Here is a 25,008-nt window from a genome sequence, read left to right on the forward strand (position 1 = left end):
AGAGTTACCGGCCGTGGGCTCGGCGGCTTCCCCCGGCTGCGGTGGGCGCTGCGGCTGGGCCGGGCGCACGGGCGGTCAGCCGGGGTGAAGGCGCGGCTCGGTTCGGAGGGGTGTTCAGGGCCTTCAGCGTGCGCAGAGGTAGTTTGGTTCTGTGGGGCTCCAGCTTTGGCCCAGGCTGTCTCTCCATCTGCTGCCGCGTCCTTTCTCTGTGGCGGATCCCGCTGCTCTAACAGCTGCTTTTAGAAACGGGAGAACGACCTGCAGCGACCGGGGTCGGTCGTGTGGTGTAACCGCCGCGGCCAAGGGGCAGCGCTCCCCGGGGCTCCGGCCGGCTCTCCCGCCCAGCAGGGTGCTGGTGGCTGCGCTGCTGGACTGGTGCGGGACTCTACCTCCTCCGCCCCGGCCCCAATACACGTGGCCGTGCGACTACTGATGCTGTCTACATTTAGGAGAGGTTTCTTTGCTGTTGACTCTAAAGCAGGTAATGCAGAAGTGAAAAACAGAGTTTGTGGTACCTCTTCATCACATGCACAGATGATTTCACATTCCTTACAATATTCTTTGGGCCTCCTTCAGCATTGTTTCGTGATCTCGACTACCTTTGCTAGGCAGTTTTCATAAACCTAACTTCCCAGGTACACAAGTACTGCATATATTACAGTAACTCAAACTGTTTTTGTAAACGACGTAATGAGGATAGTAGGAACTAGAAGCAACTCAGAAACAACTGAAACAATTTGCTTGTGCTTGCAAGCCGCGTACTCTACTAGCAAGTAGAGAGTAGGAGCTGTTAACAACCACTACTGGAGACTGAGGAGACAGAACCGAGAGTGGATGTAGGGGACTGTGAACGTTGCAGTAACCTGTGCAACTGAGAACGCTTGTGAAGATGCAAGCCTCAGATTTCAGCAAGCTTAGTTCTGATTTGAAAAACCCTCATAGGTTTAAAAAGACAGTAAATGTGCTCCTTAGCTGGAGGTGAATACCTTAACTTGATGGGGAAGGAGAGAAGAGTCACGAACACCTTAATGCATTAGTGAGCTGTGGCCGGTGCCTGTGGAATGAATGGTGATGTCAAATCCTGTTCCAGTCTAGTGGTGGGACTGTGGCATGCGTTGTTACCATCATGGTATGATGTTATGCATGACTTGGATCTGACAGAAAAATCCCTTAGTTCTGTCATATGTGCAATAATCACTGAATCTAAATAGATTCTTCTTGAGGCTGTCTGGTATGTCAGACATGTTTAATACACTTAACTAGGTCATAAAGCAGCTCCATGAATTTTGTTCACGGAGAGCAGCTTTTTATTGCAAGTTGAACAACCATACAACTTCCCCGTTCCTTTTTTTTTTTTTTTCCTTTTTCTGTTTCCAGATGAACGAGATGGCTGTACAACTCTTAACCAGGTTTTTGTTGTCTTTGTCTTGTGAAGTTGTCTACTTTAGTCTTCTATTGGTTGTTACAAGTGCCTTGAAATTTAATGCTGTTTGGCCTAATTTAGGTGTGCTCTGGCTGTAACTGAAATGCGTGTGTATGTATTGTATATTATCGTGTGCACCAACAAAACAATTTGAAGGAAACTTTTAACTTTAACGATGGCTATGTTTTTTGTCTCTCCTTTTTTTTTTTTTCCCTCCATTTTTTCAGAGTAGAGAGCAGGGAGGTGCCTTTGAAACCTTCTGTTGAAATGCCTCACATCAATGCAGCTGCAGCTCTGCAGATTTGCATGCTGCTGTCTGCGCTTCCTGCACAGTATTTCATATCCCTGTGGTACGGAACGGACCCTGCTCAGCGCATCCAAATAACAGAAAGGTTGTAAGTCTCTCCTCTACTGTATTTATTTGTAAGAGAGTTCTCTTTCTCATCCCGAATGACACTTTGTCCTGGGAAGTTGGGAGTGTGGGTGGGCCACGTTGACCATTCCTATATGAAAACAGCACTCAAGTCATACTTCATAATCTGCGTGAGTGTACGACTATGCCTTAAGCTCATTCTGATTTTGGACGTTCCAATATATGTGGTTATGCCCCTTTAAAAAGGAGGAAATGAAGTGTTTGATTAATAAGGCTATTCCTGACTTCCCATTACATTTTGACACTTACTGTTAAAATAGATTTTCTTGCGTAGTATTAATCAGTATAGAATCTTAAAAATTAATTTGTAGTAAATTACTTAAGGCACTCATAATGATAGAGTTAAGTAAGCAGCACCATTTTGTGTATGAGTTAAGAAGTTATGTATTGACAGGGTTGCACGCATCTGTCTCCAAATGTAAAGTGGAGAATATTACACCAGGTCCAAATATTTGATAGTGGAAACCGTTGGCAAATGTTGGTATTTGCAGATGCACCATGTGAAGAGAGACTTATGTGATTTAGTTTTAACAGTGCAGCCTGTGTAGCGCATTGGTTCTGTGGTTCAGCTGTAGAACTCAAATATATGAAGTAATGAGAGCAAAAGATTGACCTGATGAAAAAAGAACTAAGACTGGCTTTGTGCGTGAAGACCAGATTTAAATAATTTTCAGGTTTCATGGCATGAATCAACTACTGACCATTTAGATTTATGCAAAAACTTTTAGGCTATTTTTTAATAGCCTTTTGATTACAGGCGCTCTTTCTGAAATGTCTCATGCTCACTATTCTCAAGTAACAGTTGAAACTCCAGAACCTGATGCCATTTAGCAATTCCTATGGTCCGAGTACAGAAAACAATCAACCTTGTCATGAAAACTGGCATTTTCCAGAATTTGCATATGGTTTACTGGTACAAGTGATGATTGAGAGAATATTAATTTCCAGTCCTGTTATTAATCTTGAGGAGAACTTGTTCCTGGTCACTGCCTTTTTTTTTTTTCCTGTTCGCTACAGAAGCAAAGCCTTAAAGTTTAAATATTAAATATATATATAAAAATACTAGAGGAGGTTTTTAAAACAGTGTGATGATCGTTTTTGCTACTAAAGGATAATTGCCTCTTGGAGCAGCTTTTCAAAATCTTGCTTGAGTTTGGATGCGTGGGCAGGTCGTTTAAAGCTGTGGCTATCAAAGACAAGGTAGGATGTTACATACTGTCTGCACTTAAGAATAAATGTCAAACATGGCTGCTTTTTAACGGGAAGGCGTGCTGCAGGGGTGAAATCAGTAACAAGGAGGAAGTGTCTCTCATTTGCTTGTTGAGACTGATTTGGAACTTTGTACGGGTTTTAAGAAAACCCCGTGCCTGTATTCTGCACCAACAGGCAGTCTGAACTCCATGCAAAACTAAACATAAATCATGGCAGTAATTCTATATATGTTACCCTCTACTTTAAATTATCTGATTGTGAAGCCAGGACAGCTGGCTGTATTAATGACTGTAAGCAGCTACATGTTTGTAGGATCAGATCCTACAACGTGGGATGGACACCTTACGCTGTATGTGGTAGTCCAAGAAAACTTGAAATTGAATTAGAAAACGCAGATGGGAAATCAATGGGTTTAGGAAGAAGGGGAAACGTAATTATTGAACATGTGACAATGAGTTGGTCTAGAAAAAGTAAAATGAAATCCATTTATATATTATGCCATTTTAATTTAAGAAGACTGTTGCTTGGACTTGTTTGGAGAGGTTAAAGGGCTTGTTTGTGAGATTTAATTCTTGTACAGTAGAAATACTCCACAGGTTTTACCTTGTCTGGACCTTCAAAGAGCCTTTATTATTGATGTGTGTACAGTAACCAAGGGTGTCAAGTCCTCTGAACTGTGGAAGATTCAGACTTAGTTTTGCTCCCAGGAGAACCCAAGGGAATGGTGGATGAATGGAAACAGGATCGGTGCTTTTCTTAGCCTTCAGGTTTGAGCTAAACCAAGACTTTAAAAAAAAAAAAAAAAAAAAGCACTGTTTGCGCAGTTGTGGAACCTGCTCTTACTTTCTTCCAGGCTTGAAGGGAGTAAGACTAAAAGAGGGAAGGTGGTGAACACCGTAAAAGAGGAAGGAGACTAGGACAACCTGTAGTTCTTTGGCACCAACAGGTTGTTAACTGGTATGGGTGGGGAACGTTAACCCAAATACATCTGTTCATTGACTGCTGCTGTTAGGTTGCCAGCAGAAGGAATATCAGAAATCTCCCCGCCAGTAGATGTTCAGTTCACTCGTTGTTTCTTTACATTTCCTCTTTTTTGCAAGAGCAATGAAAAACAAGCCATTTCCATTTCCTAAAGATGTCCCTTGCCTAACTCCCACCCTTTAAATTCAGATGAAATTCAGCCTGGTGCCAAAGGAAAAGCTATGCTTACTGTAGCCTTAAGTTGGGACTCACCGTCAGACACCTTGTCTGTACCCGTCTTTAAAGATTTTACAAAAGATACTGAAGAATCACTCAGAGTTCAGAATAACATTTGCTCACCTGTATAAAATAAACGGGCTTCCTCTGATACAAAAATCCTAATGCAACTGTAGTTACACATCCAAAGTAATTAGATTCACACCCTTTTTTCCCGTTGGAACCAATTCCTTTGTCTTGGGTATTCCTTAAAAGTGGTTTTAATGTAAAACTCTTATCAGGGCTTCATATTGTGAAGAATTTTGTATCAAAGGCTTTGCAGTATCCCTCTATTCAGACAGATGCTTAAGACAGTAAAAATCAGAAGGCAAATTATCCTAAAACTCGGTTTCTAAAGAACTTGTTTGAATATTGGGTTATTAATTTTACATTTTAGGAATTGGTACTATGGAGAAAAGAAAATGAAAAGTGGTGACCATGAAGCAGAAACCCATTCTTATTTTGCAGGTATTGGAGTCTTTGTGATCCTTTTGGATTTTGCTTGTGATATTGTCATCTAGAAGGTCTTCTATAGTGGATTTCTGTACTTACTTTGTAAATGGTAGTCTTTTTTTCTTTTTTTTTTTTTTTTTCCCCCCTTCTCTCTAGGCAACTGTTGATAATGTTTAGTAAGCAAACCAGAAAATGTAAAATCCAGGGCCGTTTCACCCTGTGCCGTGTACCAGTATCAACAGGATATACTATATGTGTATGCATTTTATTGACTAGAGCTGAGCGTGCCTATTTGTAGTAATGTCTGAAACAGTGGTATAGCTCTCCCTTGATTCAAATAAACTGATTTAGATCAACTTCATAAAAGGAAAAAAGAGAGTTGCTCAGTCTGCTTCGGGGAAAAAAATTCCTGCAATCAGACTGAACAGAAGAATTCTGTGCCCTAAACTGGAAAAAAACAATGGCAAAATCAGTTAGCACGTGTAAGCACTGTGAAAAGTTGTATGTAAGGCTGAAGTGACTGTCAGTACAGACACGTGTTAATGCTTTCCAAAGCTCTGTTAAGACCCCTGTGCAGTATCAAAGGCATACAAATAGAAAAATGCCATAGTGGATGCCGCTTTGTCAAATATCATAGTAATACTCTGGGGAAAAACCAAAGGAACGGTTCCCTTGTTTACTTCACCTATTAATCTAATTGTCAGTTCTCTTCTGGTAGAAGTCAGAAGTTTAAATGTTTAATATACTTGATCACACATTTATCCTTGCTAAGTCTCTTTCTTTGTTAAATTAGAATCAAGTCATGTTCGCAGTCCAAGGCCTGAGTATATTCAGTTCAGTGTGGGACAAGTAATAGTTCACAAAAGATTTGGCTATTCAGGAGTCATTGTTGGATGGGATGCAAAAGCTAACGCTCCAGAAGAACAGCAACAACACAAATATCCTCCAGTAAAACAGGTTTGAACATATTAAGCTCTTGCTTTATTAATACATACAAAGAATAAACACATTAAAAAGACCCTCAGAAACAACGTTACAGACAGGCTTCCTGCTAACCCAGTGGCAAATACTGAAGTCCTGTATCACCCGTGCAGCTGAGCGGTACCTCCCTTTCTTCTGCGCTGTTGTCCCAGCAGAGCTTTGCCTTTGCACCACTGGTTGGTTAAGTGTTGCTGGTCAGGGTGTACCGGATGTGTCTCGAATTAAAATGACTCACTTCTAATACACAGTGTTGTATTTAAAGTAGCAGTGTCAACCTGTAATGTTTGAACGGATTTCTCGTGGTGTGTTACTAAAGTTGAGAGGGCGTTAAATCTTTTATCTCATCATCCATAATTGGTAACATCTTCATTGCACCTCAGCAATGCAAGTAATCCTTTGTGTTTCAGTTAGAAAGCAATCTCTGGGGGATCTGGATAGTTGGAATGTAACTCTATTTAACAACATTTTTGTTAGAATTCTCGAAGCTTTTGAAATTCTCTAGCCTAAGTCTTTGTTGTATTTGAAAATCAGATGCTAAATCTCTGTTGACAGCGATGGTGTGATAATACAGTGCTGCACGCTCTGGGTTGGCCACTGACATGCTGCCTAAGTGGCAGGAAGGCACTAAGCATCTAGTCAAAGAGGACTGAAAATGAAAACTCCGCCTGTAGCAGAGGATTCACGTTCAGCTGGGAGCAGACATTCAGTCCTGTTTTGTGCATTTTGTTCCTTCCCGGCTGTAATTTTTATCCACCTGCCGCTCATTTTTGGCTTCTAAAACACCTGCACCCTTGCTTTCTTTTCTCCTCTCAGTATTGTTGTCACCAGCTGAACCACCTGTGAATTTCCCATCAGGCATTCTGATTCTTTTCCTGTACCTTACATTGTTCTGGTCTGCCAGTGACCTTGCGTTCACCTTTACTGTTTTAATTTCGGTAGTGATGACATCTGGTTTAAGTGCGTGTCTTCTGGGGTTTTTTTAACTTTGCCGATCCCGTTACATGCATCAGCTATGCCCAATGCCTTCTGACCATTACCAGGCAACTGCTAAGCTTGGTCCTTGCAAATCCCCTCTGAACATTAGCCAGGCTTTCAGCCCAACTTTGCCTTCCTCTGACTTTCAGTTCTTTACTAAATTGCTGAGCAGAGGCCGCTGCCTGTCACGTTGGTCGATACCAACTGCTTCATAAACTCCAGTGATCTGTCTGTATTCATCCATCACTTTTTCTGTGTTTAGATCATGGGTTACTTTGGGCGGGAATGTTTATGGATAGTAGGGAACACCGTGGGACCCTGGCCCATAATTTGTTTTCACAGGCGCTGTAAAAACAATAGGAAGCCACACTTCTTTTCTTGGCTAGATCATTTTTATATATACTTAGAAGTTGCCTTAGCTCTGCGCAGGGCCTGGACCGCCAGAGGTGGTATTACGTTCTGAATTTGCCTCTTTCTCTCTGGTGTTCGCTGCTGCCACTTGTGAAGGAAGAAGGGTGACTAACAAATCGTTATGGGACCTATGTACAGAAAGTGGGGATCTTCTAAGCCATGTTTCTTGCAAGATCTATGGGAGAAAAGGTTAATTAAAATCTTGACTCTTAGAAAATATTTCAAATATGCCAAGAACTTCACGTATTACAGTTTTGGTTGCTTTATATTTAATTTTCCAAACTGATGTTGGTAAGATCATAAAAATGAACTTTCTGTATGTATATATTGAGTGGGTTTAGGTTCTGTAAGCCCGTGAGAGTTAACTGATTATATAATGTAATCTTTAGTCATCATCTCCCCTTGAGGCTATTTATTTTCCTTCCATTTTTACAGGATCTAAAAGATACTCCTCACTATCGAATTCTAATTAACAAAGCAAATGGATTTGGCAAGTCTACAGCTTACATTCCTGAGGAAGAGATAACAGTTATTATGGGATTAGAGGTAGCATTTATTTTTTATTCAGTTGCAACTTGTTATCCTGTATGTTGGCTGACCTTTGACTTAATAGATCCTATCTATCTGTTTTGCAAAGTTAGTGAAAACTAATGAAGAAAGCAGATGAACAAATTACTGCTGCACTTCAAGTATGTGTTTCTGGGAGGTGATAAATGACCAAACCCAGGTACTGCCTACTTCAGAGTATCAGACGGCCTAGTTTCTAAGTGTTTTAGCAAGTTGACTTTTGTTACATACAGGCTGAGGCAGACACGGGCTTTTGTTTTAGGATTTCACTGACCTATCGAAGTTGGATGAGTCCTTTAATCTCTTTCTACTGGATCTAGCAAAGTATATTGGTTTCTCAATTCCACTCTGAAAATCTGCATTTCAAACTGAGCTCCTGCTCAGCTGCTGCCCAGACTGAATAATGTCTCCTTTCTTACTGCAAAACGCTCTGGGAGCCAAAAATTTTCTTTTGTGTGTCATGGCCTTGGTAGCTTTTGATTTCTAGCTTATGCAAGGTGCACCTGATTCTTAGTCAGAGGCTCCGCTTTTTGCAAGGGGTCCCTTTTGCAAGGGATCCAAGGGATCCATCCATACTGTGGATCCCTCCTTTTCAATAGCGGGTAGCGGCAGTATCTGTATTTAAAATAACAGCAGGGGGCTGAACCGTTCCTCTAACGGGAGATGCTTGGTCTAGTCAAACAGAGGAGATTCAAATGGGCATTTTTTGACTTTCAGGAGAAGCCCCCAAAGGAACTGTGTAAGTTAGGCTGCCCTGAAGACTCTCCATGCTCTCTCTTGAAACTGTACCACTGCACACAAAGGACACCCTCCGATCAATGGGGCCGAAGAGCGTGACGCCATTGCCTCTTTTATTTGGGAGAAGCCTTAGTTCCAGTCCTTGTTTCTGTTTTAGCCCTGACGGTAATATAAAATGTGCTAACATGCCTGAACTCAGGGGCAGGAACTATGCTATATCCCAGATAAGCGTCTTAAGTTGGGTTCTGACCGCACTGACATAAGCGTCTAAAAAATGCACCTTCCATTATGTCAGTCAGCTGGCTGCTTTCGGTTACCTCTATAGTCCGTGCAGAGAAACAGCTACCTCACCTTAAACATTTGCCTGGTGTAAACTAGCCTTAAGGATACCAGACTGTTTTATTCACCCCCACGACAGGCTAATTCTCCCCACAGATTATTAGGGGAACTGATGGTAACAAGCTCACAAAATCAGGTACTTGAAAGTTGTCTAGTTGAGATTAATTACAAACGGTGAGTCATGCCTGCACCTCAAGTTCAAAAGAAGGTGTGCGGATTGCCCTCACTCAGCCTTTGCTACAGCCAGAGTAACTTCCCGGAGAGTTGAGACTGGTGAGAAAATGCTTAGACTTGTCCTGACCCTTTCCCAGGTGACAGCGCTCGCCGTGGGCTTTCTGCAAAGCACGGAACTTGCGTTGCCTTTTGCGGATTTGCACCTTCAAGTTGGACATTGTGGGGCCTGAGGCCATTAACTTGCTGTGTCTTCACCGCTTCTCCAACTGCTTCTTTACTGTTCCTGCTGCCTAATTGGATTAGATTAAGTGATCCAGATGGAAAAAATAACAAATAGCTCTATCAGCAACAAATGACTGGAAACTTCTTCAATAAGAAATGGAGCTGATTTTAAAACATTGATGCTTGTGTAGCTCTAGCATGTAATAGCTCATGAGATATATTCAACATCTGTAGAGTACTTTGAGAAAGCCACTGCTTTGATGGCATAAATTAGGTTAAGGTACATCGAAAATCCCACTGAAAGTATATCTATGTACATTATGTATTTAAAAACTAATTGGGAGTTTTCAAGAAGTTAACTGTAGTAACTTCAGTGATTCTTTTAAGTATCAATTGGTATTTATTGCTAATTCTGGTGGTTACTCAACTTGAAATACTGTTTTCTCAGGTGCATCACCCTGATATGAAAGCTTATTTCAGTGGATATGATGGATCAAAATACATTATGCAGCCATGGTTGAAAAAAATCTACCCTCATGACTGAAGTACTTCAGTGTTTGTACATATAACGGACATCCAGACAACATCTTTCCTTTTTAAACTTGAGCAAACAGACACCAAGATAAAACCCATGTATTTTTTTTCCTGTGATGAAATAAAACATTCCTAAGCACGTTTTGTGTTGAACAATCCATTTGGTTAGAAGCGAACACACTGCGTGTTCAGTTTAGCATGACTTGGGACGGGGATTAATTTCCTTCCAGATTTGGGAGGAAAGGTTTAAACATAGCCCACTTTCAGTTAGGAGTATCAAAGGTTTTGCACATCAAAGATCTTGCCCTTTTACAGGGAGCAGAGAAAGAAACTAAATAGTTAAGAACTGTACTTTCAGAATTAATCGTAACCTTAATTTTAGGGAAAAGAGCTAAATAAAGGCAGACAGGAAGTGAAATATTTCTGGGGAGGGCTGTGGTAAGTAAATCCGGCAATGCTTGACTACTCTCTCTCCAAAAGCAGGCATTGTGCTGCTTTCAAATCATACATGCAAAGGAAGAGTTAATCTACTTTTTTGCACCTGGACAGATAGGTTAAGAAACCTTCTACTTTGGCTCAGTACACAAACCTCGTTCTTAATATCCTCTCTTAACTCTACTGGCTACCGTAAGAATAAAGTGAAAAACAACAAAAAAACTACTCAGGAAGCATAAAAAATTTATTAAGAAAATGTGTAGGATTGGAAAGTTTCTAGAGCAACTTGTTTCTTCTGTTTTCTTTTCCCTTTATCTCAAACACAGCAAACACTCTACAAGAGGCGTAAGCAGTGGCATTCCGGATTCTCTCCTGCAGAGTCAGTGAATCTGGGGCGCTGGACAGATGGCTGTCTGTGTGTCCTCCCCATTCTTTTGTTTCTTCTTCCCTTATTAATAAAGGTTTTCCCAATGACTGGCCAAACAGTCGACAGACTTCTTGAGCTTTCCGCCGTGTGTTCCCAACAGCAGCAACGCATACCTGACGGCTGAGAGGTAGGAAAAGCAGCGCAATAACAAGCAGGGCCAACCGATATACAAGTATTCCTGCCAAGCCTTTGGGTTCTTTTAATGCCTCAGCTTTTGTAACTGCATAGACGTAAGGCTCATCGCCTCCCCCCAGCTTCTGGGCGATCACTTAGGAGTCTGAGAGATGGTGTGCAGGGAAAATGTCAGGATCCCCATCGGCCCGATGGAGCATTTCTCACACCTACGTGCTGCTGGCATCCGTGGGGTGTGGTGCAGAGCGAGAGTTCAGTCCGTGCTCCAGGCATTTGGGTGGCCCAGCTGTAAGGCACACACCCCGCTGGCCTGATTTCCAGACTCTTGGAATCTGCCCTTGAGCTACACTTCTGACATCCCCAGAACCCTTAGCCGCAGCTAGCGGAGCTGAGGCAAAAAAGAGGCAACACCCAAGCCGAGATTAAACTTCTCTCTGCTGCCCCCAAAGTCAATGGGAGAAGCAGGACTTTGAATTGTTAACGGCTAAAATACCAAGACTGTGAGCTCCAGGTTTTGGTACTGAGCGAGCACCGTATGTGGTTCTTTTCAGATTGTGTCAGCAGCTAGGAGCAATGGGAATGGGCGAGGGTACTTTGAATTATCAACATCTGGAAACACACTTGGACCTTCATCAATAAGTACAAATTCAATCTACACTTGCTGATGTAACCAAAGTTAAATTCTGTTGACCTAATAGTCACGGCAGATTATACTTCCAATGGAAATCAGTGGGAAAATGGTTTTCATTACATTCTGCTTTTGTACAGGGATACTGTAGAAAGAACAAGCTGTATCTTGTAGGCTGAATGGCATTAATTTATATTTAAAACAAATACTGAAATCTTTGAACATGAATTTTAATAGGTATGAAGGGAAGTATTTGCTCCCATTACAAACTGTACAAATTATGTACTCATATTATTTGAGTCTGTAAAATTTGTGAGAGAGAACTTACCGAAGGGTGTCTACAGCTTCTGGTGTATGGTAGAAATGAGGCGGACTGATGGTAACAGCAGTGCCTAACTTTTCAATGAGCAGATTGCAAACATTCTGCATTTTTCCAAAGTCGCTGAATGTAATACAGACCTGGGAGTGAACACAGACATCACGAAAGTAATTTTTTTTTTTTAATACTTTCCCCCCTACAATTCAACACTTGCATTTAAATCAGCATAAAGCCAGATATGTACAAACTAACTAAACATACTAGTCCTGTATACAACTCCCAACTTTTATTTACTTAGAACACTTTTATATAGCCCTAGAGACTAGTGTTAGGCTTGCAACAGAAAGAAGCTCATAAAATGGTTTAAAATTGAGGATTAAGAAATGCTCTTTTGTGGGGAAGTCTGGCATTCTTGGTATGTAGACAATTTGAAGAATGAACGTCCTCTTGGGACACATTACTAGATGCATCCTGGCTCTTCCCTTTTTAGATTACATGATGTTAATTATGCAGAAGCCCAAGCAAAATGATGTGGAAAACCTTGTCCAGGAAGGACAATTACTTTTTAATTCCAATAGGTTCAAGAAACATAAACCATGAGACTAAACGAAGCCTAGCCCATCCCAGCTTTCGGTGGGCTCAAACCCCTGTGTTGGCTGAACAGACTCACTCCAGTGCCTACAGAGAACTGGGCACTTCAGACTTGGTTTAAAAACAATTTCAACATCTAGCTGTCTGTGGCTTTGGCAAGAAGAAGCACTAAACACAGCCACATCAGGAATTCAGGTGCTCTCCCAAGTGCTACAAAGCAGGCATCGCTATCAGCCCCAGAGCCCTACAGCCTTCCTTGTGGAAGTGCCAGCCAGGAGGCAACTTTCCAGGCAGGAGCCAGCCTTTTTCTGCGGCAGAGCATGGTCGCCAGGAGTGAAGCAATGCTGCTGAGCTGCTACAGCATTCAGGAATCAGAAATCCTGGGTTCCAAACTCCTTTTTAGAAGAACTAAACCCTCATCTTCGCAGTACAGTGCTCTCACCACCAAGTCAGGCTCACCTTCTCTCTTATCCCTGACTCTCTCCTGTCCTTTGGCACAGTAATACAGTTCAACAGGAGGGGAAGAAAAAAAGCTGTGGTAAAGAAAATTTCCCTGCCAACCCCTGTGATGTCTAGTCACCCCTGTGATTGCTGCTGTCCGTGCAGCAATCTGTCCCAGCGAAGGTGTACGGTACAGAAATCCAAGTTACGTCCTGTCAGCTGCACTGCAGTAGCTTCCTGGGTGCACACCATAGATTTACCTTGCGGTGGACGAGATAATTTGAGGAAGCTGACTCTGTCGGTGAGAGAGGAGGGGGCTACTTCATAAACAGGGCAAAGTAAAAAATGGATATCGACAATTATCACACAGCAATTAACGCACATGCCTTGTTACCCTTGGTAGCAGCTTGGTGCACACACCTACCTCATCCTGGCTGGAATCCTTGCACTGGCTCAGCAGCTCTTGGCACACTGAGCCAAAGCTGGGCTTAGGGCCTTAAAAACTGGCCAAGGCAGAGCAGCAGGGCAATTCCACCTTCTACACGGGCAAAGGGTCATGCCTGTTGTGAGAAACTGCACCGAGTCTGCATCTTCATCTCAGCTGCACACCCTTTACCTGTAACTTGGGGCTCGGATCGCTTTCTGGAAGGTGCAGGACCGATTTGAAGATGAGACTAAACCTAGATTTCTTTCTTCAGTGGGAGTTCTTGCCACATATAAAAAGCATATATCCTCTTGGGCTGTTTTGCCAAAAACCTGTCATAGTCATATTTTGTGGAAAAATGAAAGTCTCACTATGAGGACTGTCACAGTGTTTTCCAGATTGCTATCAGTGTTCACAAGATTAGTTCCCTCAAGGGAATGAAACGAAAGAACGATCCAACAAAAGAACGGTGGGTCTTAAGCAAGAGGTGAGCTGCTCTGACTGAGGCAGTTCTGGGCACTCAGGAACCTTGTTGTTAACAAAGAAGCGGGTAACCTCAGGGGCAGAAAATAACTGAGCAACAGCTGTGGATTTTATTGTGTTTTTCCCCCCTAAAAAATCACAGTTTTCATTTAGAGCTAGATGCAATAAATTCCACTTACATTTACAGAGGATACCTGAGCATTAAAATGCAAAGCAGTGTTTCAATTTTTTTCAATAGAATTCTGATTAAGGTTAAAAAGTGTGAAAAAGTAGTATGAGGGTATGCAAACCCATTATGGACATCATAAGGTTTGGGAAAGGCTGTAAAGGACAAGAAGTTATGGTTTATAAGGAGGCAAGTCTATTTAAGAAATGCACAAAACCAACATAATCTTCATCCCATGAGATCATCATGCAATAAATGAACTGTTATGATTAAGATATTAGAGAGCTTGGTGATCTCACACACAACTTCATTCTTCTGCATATTTGCCTTTGTTATAGCAGGAATTAAAATTTATCTCCTTACAGCTGAAAGCGTATCTTGAATTCTTAATTGTACCTGAAAATAGCTATTTGTCTGGGAATTCCTTCAGTCTTCTCAAACCTCTTAGAGTAGACAAAAGGTAAAGAGAGTTTACAGAATGAAATAATGCATGACTTCCGTGATTTTACATGTAACACAAATACAATGGCAAACTCTTCAGTAGAAGCGAGTGGAAGTTAATTTTAAATTCATTTATATTGCTGAAGTATGCAAACACGCTGGTCGATGGAACTGCAATTGCAAAAGCTGAAGCTGCACTAATGAAACAAGGACATACATAAAGGGGGAAGCAAGAAGAAACTAATCTCTGCATGAAGGGCGCGCATACTGCTACTTAAGTGTACAGGGCAGCCAAAGCAGCAGCACTATGGCTAGATGTTTTCAAGTTCTGACAGCCAGGTCCTAGGCAACAGCAAGTACAGCTGGTCCAAGCTGCCTACAAATGAACACTAAACCCCTGCAATTCGCCTTCCACGTACAACTTTTGTTGTATAAAAATTAATAGTAGAAGGGAGATGATTGGTTAAGTTACCATGTAAGACTGAAGTTGTAAGCCTAAGCTTGTCTGTAGCCTCAGTATAGTTGTATTTATTTTCAAGTATAGCTTATCTAAAAAACATGGTGATTTAAGCTCTTATGATAGTAGGTGTCTACTTTATGAAGTTAGAGTCATCCAGAACATGACACTGATGCATACCATTTAAGTATCTAAAGACTCCTATTAAAATCCAAATTTTGTTGTCCAAATTTTTGATTATTTGTGTATTTATTGCTGTTACTTAGATGAGAATATGCCTTAAAGGAAGCAAGCAAACTAAAGAGGCAGAACTGTGTTTTAGGGGACTGTAAACAACAGCTCTATAAAACAGTTATCACTTTATTGCAGGCTTCCAGGTTTACTTACTAAGAAACTCGCTGGGTACTAATTAAAGTTTGATGCTCTAAAAAGGTCCATTGACTGAAAACACACCATTTCCCTCAGTGAACGTTTCCAGCACAGCATTTATTTCTCACTATAGCATGAATGTGCAAAAATACACTCCCCTGAGCTGCTTCTGAAGTAGATGGGATTATTCCTATAATTTTTAGCTCTCACGCAGCACTTTTTACCTACAGAATTCCAAGTCAATTACCTAGGAAACAATTAGCTTTGCTTTACTTGCAGCAAGCTGACGGCAGAGTCGTGTGGAATAGACCAAAGTCCAGGTGCTGTTCAACTGTGGCTTAAGCAGACCTAGAATAGGGCTGCCATGCCACTGTTGTCCCCCATCTACTCTTGTCCTCTGCCTTGCATTGCCTCCAGTTCAGGAAGCTAATGTAGGGCGAAAATAAAAGCTAATTTGGAAAAAAAAAAAAAGTTATTAACTGGAGCAGCTTTCTGAACTGACCTATCACCTGAGCCCCTAAGTACAACTCTTTGCAAGAAGCAGAGGGCAGGAAGGGCTAGGGGTGAAGGAGAGTGCAGAATCATGGGTTTGCTTACACTGCTCCAGAGCGACAACCTCAGACCCCAGAACCAAACAGTCCCTTCTACAGCATCGTGTAACATTTAAAAAAAGCACACGTTCATCTGAGAAGAAAATAATTCTTTTTATATTACAGCAGCAGAAAACAAGTTCTGCACACAACAGGAGACCGCAGCTGAACTCTGCTTTAAACTGCAGTCCTTCAACGGTTTCTTTGGACTATGCTGCCTTTACTGGAGAGAACATCCAGTCGGTCTGAGGAAAGAGACCCTGCAAATTTTCATTGGTCCTTGCTACATTCCTTATTCTTTTTTTTTAGTATTATTTTTTGGTTAGGTTGAATACATACCTCTGCTTCCATTTGGTAAGTATTTTCTATTCTACTAAAATCCTCTGTTACAGTCATATTTTCTTCCTAAAACAAAGTACAAGAATATAATCTTAAAAGACAGAAATTAAGCATCTGTTGCAAATGTATGTACATTGTGTCCTGTAAAAAGTTGAACTGTTTTGGCTTATTACTTAGCAACAGAAATTTGGGATTTTCCATGCAAATCTCTTCAGTTAAAAACTAGCTGGATGTTAAAGAATTCTTGACATTATTTAAAGTAAATTATACAGTAGCTCTATAATGTAATTTTGCTCCTATTCACTTGAGGAGAACAATTAGGTCTTAAAAGTGACTGCTAGCTAGAAGCTGCGTGTATCAGTGTGTAACTAAATTCACCTCGTTCAAAAACCTGGAAGCAATTGTTTTCAGAAAGTCAGTATGTGAAAAGCACTTTTCAGGCCCCTATTTTAAGATATTTTAACAGTGGTGGCTTGTAGCAAGGTGATGTGAACAATGACAGAGCACTGGTTATTCTGGCAGAACAGTAACCCTTAAAAGAGGCTATTCCGCCAGTGACACTTCTGCATTAACAGCAGCCACATCATCCAACATAACGGCTGCACAGAGCACGAGCAATTCCTCTAAGACTTATAAATAAGATACTGAACTAAGATACAGAATAACTCCAGTTACATCTGAATATTTGACCAGCTTGCTAGTGGCCTAACAATCGCATTTCTTTCACCCACTTCCCTCTTCGGTAAACAGTTTGGATGAACAATTTATTGTAAAATTACTGTATCACAACAAAAAGTGCAGTTTACGATTTAATTGTAAATATAACTTCGCATTTAATACCCAAGAACTGTAGGGAAGCAGATACTAAGCCTTCCAATTGCTGAAAAAATGTTACTTACTACATTTATTTGCACAAGAAAAGAACATTTGCTTTCAGTGTTGACACATTCTTACACAAAGCATCTTTTGAAATATTTCCTATGGAGGCTCAAATCTTCAAGTTTATCGTGTAGCATGGATGCATAAGTTTATATAAATGACATTAATCATGAGAAGCATTTTCCTTTTAAAATACCATATGGAAATTAGATCCATAATAACCATTGCACAGCAGCCTACAAGAAACAGATTTGGAAATTTCAATTTTATGATTGATTGGCAGTGCTCAAATTCAAGCACAACAGTCCTATTTTTGGATAATCTCTTCTAGTAAGGGCAAGGACTGGGGCCTGTTAGTCCCTAAAAAACACATTTCGCCTTTTGCAGTCATAGGTCTGAGGTACTTTGGCAGTGTGGCTGGCTGTGGCTTGCTAAAGAGCCATCAAGTCAGTCCAGCACCAAAGACTCATTTAATTTACAAAAGGGAGCAAATCTTACTTTTATGATAGGATCCAATTACAATTGACAAGACAGGTTTTTTTTTTCTATTTTATAGAAATAACCACACAGAAAAGCTTTCTTCTACAGCTCATATGTTACAGAAATAACTATACTGTAATAAAACTTTAAACACAGAAGAGGTGCATTTGTTTTTCCTTGTCCCCGCTCCTGAAGTCTTTTTTTAAAGTTCTCTTTCCTGCTGAACGGGTAAAAGTCTTCTACTTTGGTTTTGCCCTCTGCAAGGTCCCTGTGTCTTTAAGGACAGTGCCATCCTGTGGCTCCAGGCACTATTGCAAGATCAATGCAATCGGAGTGAAAGATCATTTTGTGCCATCTGTTACAAAATTTCCCTCGCAGCTATTATTTATCCCAGCAGATCTGACAGCAGCCGTATGTGTTATTGAAGGTAAATGGATGAAATAATTGCTGAAGTCATAACAAGGTGGCCCCCCGTGATACATCTTGTGTTAGACACTTTGTTCCCATTCGGGGGTGTGTTCGGGCGAAGATACAGAAAACACACGTTTAGGTGACCGTAGAATTTTGAATTGGAATCAGGACTTCAACTACATCAAAAGTAAAATCTTTTTTTTCCTACTACTTATGTCTGCTGTTTCTATTTTGGCTGAGGAACTATCCATTTAACTGCAATAGCCACAGGAAAAAGAGTTTTCACCGTGGCTTAGGGAAAACTACCCTTCTGAGGTGTCAGGTATTCTGGACTTCAGGAATCACTTTCTCCATTTTCTAAATCTGTGGGCCAAAAATCACAGTAGGAAAATTAAATGAATATAGCATTATTGTTACATGATACCTCAATTACCCCAGAAGCCATTGAACAATTCTTAACAGAATCGCACTCGCATTCTGCTTATATAGCCTATTTTTTGAGCCAGCATTGATGCAAACCATTACTGTTGCAGGTACTGTAAACACAAAAATGAAAAAGGCAGTCAGTACCCCATTAAGCTTACAATAGCAAGTCTAAGAACTGTGCTTTGCCTTATACTTCCCTTCTTTCCCACAGGAAAGACTATCTTATATAGCACTTCCTCCAACCTATCTGCTACTTCTGAGCAATTTCTTCTTCACAGGACCATCGTGTCCACCCTCACAACACTGTCTCTGTTTACAGGAATGACTGCTCCTTTCCCTGGAAGAGAACAGGGAAAAAACTGAACAGCTAAGTTAGCAAAAGCACACTTCAAGGAGACAGCTATAGAACAATACAGTGTCAGAAAAGCCTATCTGCAGATAAAGGTCTGCGTTTTGCTCCTGCTAACTGAGTTAACAAAACTGTCAGACCTTTTATGAAACACAAGACCAGCCTTGGTAAGAGAAAGTGTTTATGTAAAGTATAGAAATGCACGTTAACGCACCGTTGTGGTAAGCTACACTGATATGTGCAATTATACATAAAAAAGTCTGGAGACACTGGTAAACGTCTCTCAAAATTTACTTGTACGTTTGCACTGACATATCCAATATAACTTTACATTAAATAAAGATATTTAAGCATCCAAAAGAGTTAGCTTCTTCCACCTGGACACAGCACTTTTCTTCTTCTTAGTACTAAAGAAATGGTTAATGAGAGTCTCGATGCATGCTTGTATCTCCTAACAGTCCGTCCATCATCGTGTCCCTGGACAGTTAAGGATGATAGGCACCCACAGTCAGTGCGTACCCCAGCCAGGCATCAGGTACCTGTGCTCCAGCCTCTTGTCCCCTCACTCCGTCTGGTCTGTTTGGCATTAGACGGACAGGACAACAACCTAAAAATCTATGGTGAAGAAGTTCCTGTTGCTCAATGTCCATACAATAAATAACAGAAGTATATGTAACAGCTGTTCTAAGAAAGGTAAACAGCAGACTTGAACTCAACAAATGTAAGGATACTTTGGGGATATTTCTTAAAATACATGGTAGTCTAAAAAAGGTGATGCCTTATGCAGGTTTCTGCATGTCTTATTCAAGGATATATTGAAACTGGAAGATTTTGTAACTGAGTGAACAACACTTAATTTATTTTTTTTTTTCCACTGACTGCATGGATGTGCATCAATAACTGTGACCCCTAAATAATGGGTTTGAAATACGGAGAATATTGCACGTATATCCAAAGACGTATCCCAGCACAGACAAACAGTAAGCCAGAGCCCCCTGGATATAGTTTGTGAGCTGGTTTATTGGTTTTGTTAAATAACACTCTGACCAGTACAACAAATATTATCACTGTTATTTTTAAACAAGATGGCCAATGCCAATTGTTAGATACAGTGATTAAAGAAAACAAGTGTCATCTCCACACCACTCCCCAAATAAATCATAGGTGGTAAGTATAAAATCAATTTGCTTCTAGGGAAAGAGGAAAAAAAGAACACATTACTTTTGAGCAGCTGGGCTAAGAAATTGGTTTCTCCATTGATTTTACTTTCCCTGCAGCCTTCAAAGCAGATTTTGTACTCTGAAGTGCTGCATGTATATGCAGCACTCTATAAATAAATGCTACTATATGCATCTATTTCTGATTAAAATCCTGTGTAAATATATATGGAAATTAGTTGCTGCCCCCAGGCATCCTGACAAGCTGCTAAGGAAAGCTCCTGCTCCTGCAAAGGTTATGCACTTCTGATCTCACAGGCTTCCTAGGATAGCAACAACAAGGGTTAAGGAAATTGTGCTATGGATTAATTAAAATTAAATATACAGAATAACCAGCTGATTTCCAAAGAGGCCTTAGATGAGCTTGCAAGAACTAGACCCATAAGGAGATTGTGAAGAGATATTAATTATACAGTGGTCTAGAGTGGCATTAGCCACAAGCGATGTTAGCAAATGCAGTTAAGAACAAATTGCCAGCAGTGAGAGTTGTTAGTAGAAAAGCTACCAGGCAAATAAAAGCTCCAGCAGTGGAGTGATTTAAAATTGGATAGAACAAAGCACTAAAAATTATACCACAGGGAACTACTCTGAAAAAAAATAAAGAACTTCATGTTGTTTTTCTCAGAGTTCCCTAGAGCTAACACTTTACTAACACTGAGAAAGCCACGAATTAAGGAGCATTTCACAGTCCCTCAAGTAAGCAGAAGGAACTACTTTCTCCAATGCATGGCATCTCTGAAACAGCAAAAGATTACTGTGAAATTATTGTAACTACAACAAGAAACTGAAAACTTGCATATTGTAAGAGCAGTCCATTCCCCACCGAGGTTACACCACCACTGCTTACCTGATCCCATTACCTCTCTGAATCTGACAGCTTACACCCAAATACAACCATCTGTTTGTCCAGGTCATACTTCATTTTGCAGTTCTTTCTTTTAGCCTGCAGTAGTGTGCACAGCCTCTCTAAAGCACATTCGCTTATTTAACACCCTGGCCATTCCTGCGTGCCACCTGCCATGTGTCAAATGCCCCATGCCATCCTAATTCATCCAGGCTCATCCCAAAACTGGAAGTCAGTTATTCAGATTCACTGTAGGGTAAATACCTGCAACTATCTTTTCTAATCTATCCATACTCTGAAGAGCTACTTAATTGCAGCCAGAATGAAAATACCCCATGATCTGATAGCTCACCATGGTGGTGGGTACAAAGCTTATTGTCTTCTCCACTAATAACAACAAATGCACGACAGGTTGCCTTGTCTTAGACTCATAGAAGGCACTGGGTTGGAAGGGACCTCCACAGGCCATCTAGTCCCACCCCCCTGCAATAAGCAGGGACATCTCTAATCAGATCAGGTTGCCCAGAGCCCCACCAAGCCTGACCTTGAATGTCTCCAGGGATGGGGCTTCCACTACCTCTGGGCAACCTGTTCCAGTGATCCACCACCCCCATATTACATTAATTTTCCTGATGTCCATACCTAAATCTACCCTTTTCTAGCTTAAAACCATTACCCCTCGTCCTGTTGCTACAAACCCTTGTGAACAGTTCTTCCCCTGCTGCCTTATAGACCCCTTTCAGGTATTGGAAGGTTGCTCTAAGGTCCCTCTAGAGCCTTCTCTTCTCCAGGCTGAACAACCCCAACTCTCTCAGCCTGTCCTCACAGGGGAGGTGCTCCAGCCCCCGATCACCTTTGTGGCCCTCCTCTGGACTTGCTCCAGCAGGTCCACGTCCTCCTTGTGCTGAGGGCTCCAGAGCTGTGCACAGCACTGCAGGTGGGGTCTCACCAGGGCAGAGCAGAGCAGAGGGGCAGAATCACCTCCCTCAACCTGCTGGCCACGCTGCTTCTGACGCAGCCCAGGATGCAACTGGCCGCCGGGGCTGCAGTTGTGCACTGGTGGCTCATGTCCAGCTTTTCATCCACCAGTACCCTGGAGTCTTTTTCCACAGGGCTGCTCTCCAGCCTGTCTTCTCCCAGCCTGTATTGATACAGGCAGTTGCCCCAGCCCAGGTGCAGGTCCCTGCACTTGGCCTTGTTGAACCTCGTGAGGTTCACCTGGGCCCACCTCTCCAGCCTGTCCAGATCCCTCTGGATGGCATCCCATCCCTCTGCCATATCGACAGCTCCACCCAGCTTCGGGTCGTCAGCAAACTTCTCTCATTCCTCTGAAAATTCACCAGACTTCAAACTCTATTAACTCAACAGAAACTCAAAAGGCATTTAACCTGTAATCCTACACAACAATGCACCATTTCTGACTGAACAAGGCATCCTGACAGCAACAGAACTGTGCTCCCTGTGACAGACGGGCACTCAGCCGTGCGTAGGGGAAATCTGTAGGGAGCAGGATCACACATCTAGCCCACAGCAGCCTCCAAGTCTCCTTGCCATCTAGTCCCATAGCTGCAATATGACCTTTTCCTAAATCAGGGCTTAAGGGGTGGTCTTACTGTCTTCTTTACTCCTAAACAAATGCTTTGTTTAGCTATTACAGAAAAAGAGACAGCATCACTTTCAGTTTTAAAAGAAAACAGCAAATCTTATTTTTTTTTGGCAGGGAAAAGAAGTTGGAGGCAGCACTTATCTTTAAATGCATGCAGAGTTTGAAATGTGGGCGTACCATTCCACTGCAAGCACACTGCTGTTTAGGCTGAGTAACTTACTCTCTTATATTGCATTTACTAATACTGAATTGCACCTTTACCATCATGCAGTATCATGAAACTCTTCTGCAATTCTTTAATTTTTATTACATTGAATAATTTGGTGCTGATACCAAACTCTGTCACCACCCTTTTCCCCAGCTCATTTGTGAATACACTAAAAAGGCACAATTTTCCCAAAGAACTTAATAGTAACTTTCAAAAGCACTCAATCAAAGATTAGCTTTGTTCTGATTTTAAGAGTCCTAGGTGTGGAACACTGTCCAAATCTGTTTTATAAAATGCAAAATTATTGGCAGCACCATTGCTAGGACAAATATCACCCTTACAGAGCATTTACAGTGTGGATAAAGCTTTAAAAGCAAGACTATGCTGCTCCTGTTGTCATAAAACGACTTCCTGAAGCCAAAAAACTTATGGTAAAGGAACTTTCTGAGTCCACAAGGGGCTCCAGCACTTCAGCTATCTTGACCACATCTCATGGTTTTTTGTACCTTTCTACTTAAGTGGAACAAGAGAGGAAAAAGCTCTGGAAGGATTTGTCGCTAAGCTATGGCGATCACACAGTTGTACCGACACTTCCACATACGTATAGGTTATGCTGCTGTGTACCCCTTTATCAGTTTGATCCATAGACGCCTGAGGATGCCGCATCGCACAAACAGATGAAACAGGTGAAGCAGAACGGTTTTCACAACAACCAGCCCGTCGGAGAGCCCCGGTACCGACACTGCCCCTTTTCGGCCGCGGCTGGCAGAGCTGCCACCTCCCAAAGACAGGCAGGATTCACGGCGGCGCCCCAGCGGCCCGTGCCCTCCCGAGGCAGAGCGCCCGGAGCTCCACACCCCGTTACCCTGCTGCTTCCCGCCGGCTAGGCCGCGGCACACCGGGCCCGGGGGCGGCCGCCTTTCCCCTCGGCGCTGCCGCTGCCCGGCCGCCGCCGCCGCCGCTGCTCCCGTCGCCGGCAGGCCGGCACCTAACCCTGCAGGCTACCCGGCGTGGGAGGGGAGGCCGGGAGGTGCCCCTTAAACCCCGCGGCTGAGGGGAACTGCCCCGCTCCGGAGGAGCCGCCCGCCCCTCGGAGCCCGGCGCCGCGAGGACCGGCCCTCACCGGGACGCCGCGCTGGCGGGCGCTCTGGGCGATGTACTCCAGCCGGCGGGCCACGCTACCCCGCGCCGCCCCGGCCGCCGCCTTCCGGCTGCCCAGCCGCAGCGACACCCGCGCCCGGTCCGGCCCGGCGCTCAGCTCCGCGCTGCCGCTCACGTGCACCTCCCGCCCGGGCGGCGCCGGGGGGCCGCTGCGTCCCGCCGGCGTCGCGGTCGGTGCCTGGGCCGGGACGAGCTCGGCGAAGAGGCGGGCGGGGGGCGGTGCGGGCAGCGCCATGGCGGCGGGGGCCCTCACGGCGCCATGGCAACCAACGCCGGCGCGCCCGCTGCACCCCGGGAGGCGCCCGCGTGACACCCTCCCTTCCGCTCCCCGCAGCCGCCGCCTTCCCGCCATGATGGGTACCGAGGCGGAAGTTCCTCTGCCTGCCGCCGCGCGCCGTCCGCCATGACAGTTACCGAGGCAGGGCGGTTGCGGGAGGGGGTTGAGGCGGGCGGCGGGGTTGCAGCCCCTCGGGAGGCTGTGGCAGGGGAGGCGTAGGCGCACATCCGCGAAGGAGAAGCTGTCCCGGTTCTGCCATTTTTCACCTGTTATCTTTTTCCAGGTCTGGAGCAACCTGAGAGTGTGAGGAGGAGCGCTGGAGAAAGGGCCGTGGGCACTGTCTAGAGAGGGAAGACTGGGTTTTGGGGTGCCACAGCATGCCCCCCGCTGGCGGCAGGGCCCAGGCAGGGGCGATTAAAAACCGTTCTGGCGCCAGTGCTGGTGGCTCTCCCTGGAGGGCTCTTGCAGCACACTCGTTGGCTTTGCTAATGTCTGGTGGCCGAGTCCTGCCAGTGCCGCCCTCTCCTTAGGAGTGGCAGAGGGGTGCAGTTTGGCTTCTCAGAGAATCACAGAATGCTGGAGGTGGGGTGAGACCTCTGGAGAGGGGTCCAGCCTGTAGCCCAGCAGGGTCAGCCGGAGCTGGTTGCCCATGACCATGTCCAGTGGGGTTTTGAATCTTTCAAAGGATGGAGACTCCAGAACCTCTCTGGGCAACCCATGCCAGTGTTTGACCACACCCACAGTAAAAATAAAGTGTTTTGTTATGTTCACATGGAGTTTCATGTGTTTTAATCTGTGTCCCTTGTGCCCTGTCACTGGGCACCACTGAGAAGAGCCTGGCTCCCTTGTCTTCCTTCCCTCCCATCGGCCGTCCATATACATTGATAAGATCCCCCTGTGTCTGTTCTCCAGGGTGTACAGTCCCAGCTCTTTCAGCCCTTCCTCACAGGAGAGATGCTCCAGTCCCTTCATCATCTTCATGGCATTTTGTTGGGCTCTCCCCAGTATGTCCGTATCTCCCTTGTACTGGGGAGCCCAGAATAGAGCACTCCAGGTGTGTCTCACCAGTGCTGAGCAACGGGGAAGGACCAACTCCCTTGATCTGCTGGCAACGCTTCTCCTAATCCAGCCCAAGACGCTGTTGGCCTGCTTTGCCATATGGGTGCACAATCCACTTGTTGTCCACCAGAACCCCCAAGTCCTTTTCTGC

General features: G+C 43.5%; 2 protein-coding genes across 2 annotated transcripts; one reads left to right on the forward strand and one right to left on the reverse strand.

Moving 5' to 3' along the window:
• The first annotated feature begins 1,690 nt into the window (after window positions 1-1,690).
• LOC147416042 (uncharacterized) lies at window positions 1,691-9,708 on the forward strand. Its single transcript, XM_086461449.1, has 6 exons — window positions 1,691-1,815; window positions 2,967-3,056; window positions 4,702-4,772; window positions 5,551-5,714; window positions 7,560-7,670; window positions 9,613-9,708. Exons 1-6 carry the CDS (start codon window positions 1,691-1,693, stop codon window positions 9,706-9,708), a joined length of 657 nt encoding a protein of 218 aa, XP_086317575.1.
• A 655-nt stretch (window positions 9,709-10,363) lies between these two features.
• IRAK1BP1 (interleukin 1 receptor associated kinase 1 binding protein 1) lies at window positions 10,364-23,756 on the reverse strand. Its single transcript, XM_086461448.1, has 4 exons — window positions 23,484-23,756; window positions 15,941-16,006; window positions 11,649-11,779; window positions 10,364-10,680 (listed from the first exon to the last, which is right to left on the reverse strand). Exons 1-4 carry the CDS (start codon window positions 23,754-23,756, stop codon window positions 10,410-10,412), a joined length of 741 nt encoding a protein of 246 aa, XP_086317574.1. The 3' UTR covers window positions 10,364-10,409.
• Between the last annotated feature and the right edge of the window lie 1,252 nt (window positions 23,757-25,008).

Source organism: Leptosomus discolor, chromosome 2 (assembly GCF_034619465.1).
Source record: "Leptosomus discolor isolate bLepDis1 chromosome 2, bLepDis1.hap2, whole genome shotgun sequence".
In the NCBI taxonomy this organism is placed as follows: domain Eukaryota; kingdom Metazoa; phylum Chordata; class Aves; order Leptosomiformes; family Leptosomidae; genus Leptosomus; species Leptosomus discolor.